Source organism: Bos taurus, chromosome 7 (assembly GCF_002263795.3).
Source record: "Bos taurus isolate L1 Dominette 01449 registration number 42190680 breed Hereford chromosome 7, ARS-UCD2.0, whole genome shotgun sequence".
In the NCBI taxonomy this organism is placed as follows: Eukaryota; Metazoa; Chordata; class Mammalia; order Artiodactyla; family Bovidae; genus Bos; species Bos taurus.
Window position 1 is genome coordinate 43,844,676 of NC_037334.1, and position 3,850 is coordinate 43,848,525.

General features: G+C 55.4%; 1 protein-coding gene across 1 annotated transcript; it reads left to right on the top strand.

The window, feature by feature from the left end:
- Positions 1–1,818: 1,818 nt before the first annotated feature.
- Positions 1,819–3,504, top strand: RPS15 (ribosomal protein S15). The gene is made up of 4 exons (NM_001024541.2): positions 1,819–1,841; positions 2,226–2,311; positions 3,044–3,278; positions 3,360–3,504. Exons 1-4 carry the CDS (start codon positions 1,839–1,841, stop codon positions 3,471–3,473), a joined length of 438 nt encoding a protein of 145 aa, NP_001019712.1. The 5' UTR covers positions 1,819–1,838; the 3' UTR covers positions 3,474–3,504.
- Positions 3,505–3,850: the final 346 nt, after the last annotated feature.

Genomic DNA, 3,850 nt, shown 5'->3' on the forward strand with positions numbered 1-3,850 from the left:
AGTGTAATATTTTAATTCTTTCAATGATTTTTTTTTTCATTGTAGTTTTTGAGGTTTTTAGAGTACCATATGCACCTGTTTGGTTGCTTTTTATTGTGACAAAATTTAAGATTGGTCGTTTTTAACCATTTCTAAGTACACACAGCTCGGTGGCGTTAAGCACCCAGTCACGTTGTGCAGCCATCCCCACCATAATCTCTAGAACTTCCTCATCTTCCCAAACTGAAATCTCACTCACCCTCCTCCAGCCCCAGCCCCCCAAGATCTACTTTCTGTCTATGGGTTTGAGTCCTCTAGGGACCTCTTCTGAGTGAAGTAGTGCAGTATTTGTCCAGTGTTTGGGTTCTCACACTGATGTCTTCCAGGTCCATCCACATTGTAGCAGGTGTCAAAATATCCTTCCTTTTCAAGGCTGGATAATATTTCACTGTGAACGAACCACATTGTTTATCCATCATTCATGGATGGGCACCAGTTGTTTCCACCTCTTGTCAATCATGCTGCTGTGAACAGGCATGTGCAAATCTGCTTGAGTCCCTGCTTTCAGTTCCTTGGGGTGTGCACCCAGGAGTGGAATTGCTGACATCATGGAACCACATACATCTTAGTGTACCAGAATCACCTTCGGATGGACACTGTTCCACTGAATATTGACAAAGTATGCCTGGCGTGTTGTGGTTCATGGGGTCACAGAGTCGGACACAACTGAGCGACTGAACTGAACCCCTATATAGTTCTTGTCTCTTGTCCTGTTCTTGGTATTGTTATATTACCCCTCTATGTGTTGCAAACCTAACACTGCAGTGTTACAGTTGTTACTTTATATAATTCTGTCTGTTAAAGGCTTGCAGGCCCTTATCAGGGATGCCATTTCTAACCGTCTGTGCAAAGCCAGTGTCCCACCCTCTTGGGTCAGATATCTGTATGACCTTGTCCCTTACAGGTATGCCTCGACCGTGCTCCCTATGGAGCCAGCCAGAACCCCAGACAGCGCCTCCTGCCAACAGGCACTCCGTAAACACTTTTTAACATGGGTTTTATTATAGAGGTTATGCAGCAACAATATGAGTTTTCAAAATGGGCAGTGATGAGTCACGTGCCCAAGTTGAAGAAGGGGCTCCCATATACTAGGCAGCCAGCTCCAGCCTGGGGGTTCCAGCAGTGGAGGGCAGCTGTTGTTCAGTCACTCAATCGTGTCCGACTCTGCAAACCCATAGACTGCAGCACGCCTGGCTTCCCTGTCCTTCACTGTCTTCTGAGTTTGTTCAAATTCGTGTCCATCGAGTTGATGGTACTATCCAATCATCTCCTCCTCTGTTGCCCGCTTCTCCTGCCCGCAATCTTTCCCAGGATTCTGATGCTTTCCCAAGAAGTGGGCTCTTCGCATCAGATAGCCAAAGTACTGGAGTTTCAGCTTCAGCATCAGTCCTTCCAATTCAGGGTTGATTTCTTTAGGATTGACTGGTTTGATCTCCTTGCTGTTCAAGGGACTCTCAAGAGTGTTCTTTAGCACCACAATTCGAAAGCATCAATTCTCTGGCGGTAAGCCTTCTTTATGGTCCAACTCGCACATCCGTACATGACTCTGGAAAAACCATAGCTGTGATTATACACATCTTTGTCTCTGCTTTTTAATTCGAGGTCCAGGTTTGTCATGGCTGCTGGGCTCTTTTATTCTCCGGAGACGGAGTTCTGACCTCCGGACAGCAGACGGCGCGCGTCCTGTTGGGAAAGCGGAAGCGGAAGCGCCTGCGCGCGCAGGCCGGGGGCGGGGCATTGAGACCCCGCGATAACTGCGCTGGCGCAGAACGAAAAAGCCTTTCTGAAGAATCGGCAAGATGGTGAGTGTTACGTTCTCCTTGTATGTTCCGGGTTCATCCGGTACCATCCGAGCTCTGGCCCACAGCGGAGGCCGAGGTCAAGCCGCGAGGCTGCGGCCCTCTCCTGCAGGCCTCTGGAACTGCCGGATATGGGGGTGTGGGGCGGGCTTGCTGGTTGTCAGGATGACTCGGGGCAGGGAAGGCCTGTGTCTGCCCGCTTGTCCCAGCCGAGCCCCCGTAGCCGCGCGAGCCGCCCTGGACCGGGTGTGAGGTGGTGCGTGCCCACGGGCTCCCATACCTGCAGCGCCGCGCGGTTTTCGGCGGGAGCCGCGGGCCCATTGACCTCGCCGTGGGGACTGGGGGTGGATCTCGGGGACTCGCTCACCCCCGGCCCGGCCCGCGCAGGCGGAAGTGGAACAGAAGAAGAAGCGGACCTTCCGCAAGTTCACCTACCGCGGCGTAGACCTCGACCAGCTACTGGACATGTCCTAGTAAGTGGCGGCAGGGCAGGGGTTTGGCGGCTGGAGGGGTCCCCAGGGTGGACTGAGAGCTGCAGCCTGACCTGCGGTCGGATAAAAATGAGTCCTTGAGGATTGAACTGGCTTTCCACGAGTCTCTCTCGGACGTTTTGGCGTCCACTCGGACACGTAAAGGTCGCTCTAGACCGCGAGCCTTACAAGATAGGGCAGCCGCGACTGGGATTTGGCACGTGGGCAGGAGTTTGGCGACCCTTGCTCTAAGGTTTGGCCGGAGCTGGAAACATCTGGGTAGGGTGGGTGCGAAGCCCGGGCCCCGGATGGGAAGGGAGGCTCGTGACGCCAGGGACGCCCTTTCTCTTAGAGGTATGCGCGGTCTGGGGCGGAGGGGCCGGCTTCCTAGGGGGCACAACATAGGGTCCTCATCGGCCGGGGGCTTCTCAGGGTGGCCCCACTGCTCGTTTCTTGAGGCTAGCAGAGCAGAGCAGGGTGTCCGCGAGTTTGCAACTCCCCGAGTCACCTGTTTTCCCGGCTCGGCTTCCTCGTTTGTAGATAGCGGAGCGGGGATTCTCGAACTGGAGAGCTCCCGCTCGAACGTTCGGAGCGGGTACTGTGTGTGGGCCCTGGCCGGGCGGGGAACGTTGCTCTCATGAGGAGCTCGGAGCTCCTCGTGAAGCAGGAGTGTTCCTGGTGGGCTGTGGGGCTGGGCTGGGGCTCAGACCGCCCACTCTGTGCCCTCGCCCGCAGTGAGCAACTGATGCAGCTATACAGCGCGCGCCAGCGACGGCGGCTGAACCGCGGCCTGCGGAGGAAGCAGCACTCGCTGCTGAAGCGGCTGCGCAAGGCCAAGAAAGATGCGCCGCCCATGGAGAAGCCCGAGGTGGTGAAGACGCACCTGCGCGACATGATCATTCTACCCGAGATGGTGGGCAGCATGGTTGGCGTCTACAACGGCAAGACCTTCAACCAGGTGGAAATCAAGGTGCGTGTGGGATGAGCTGGACCCGGGGGTGGGGCCCTGCCACCGTGCCTCCGCTGACTATCCCCCACCCTTCCTCTGCAGCCTGAGATGATCGGCCACTACCTAGGCGAGTTCTCCATCACTTACAAGCCCGTGAAGCATGGCCGGCCCGGTATCGGGGCCACCCATTCCTCCCGCTTCATCCCCCTCAAGTAACCTGCTGGCCAATAAAAGCAGAGATTTCTCTAGTCCTGAGTGCGACCTGTTTTTACTTCCCGTGGGTGCTGTGACCCATCAAGGCTCCCAGGAATGGGGCTGGGCATGATCATAAAATCTGGAGGCTAAGGTGAAAAACGGGCCAGAGCCAGGCAGAATGTGACCTGGGCTTTCCTACTGTAGACACATCCGGTCTCAGGTAGGTTGAGGCTAGAGATCAAGCATACTGGGTTCTGTGACAAGTCCTGGGATGTCCAGGGACCTGTTCTGCCCTTCCTTATGCCTCAGCCACTCCTGGACTGAAAGCAGCATTTCCCCTTTTGGAGCCCCTCTTCCCGAGTTGCCGCAGTGGGCCCACCTGCGAACAGTAACCTGAC

Coding starts and splice junctions, on each gene's coding strand:
- RPS15 (NM_001024541.2), top strand. Junction 2,312..3,043: donor CAGCTACTGGACATGTCCTA/GTAAGTGGCGGC, acceptor CCTCGCCCGCAG/TGAGCAACTGATGCAGCTAT. Junction 3,279..3,359: donor TCAACCAGGTGGAAATCAAG/GTGCGTGTGGGA, acceptor CTTCCTCTGCAG/CCTGAGATGATCGGCCACTA.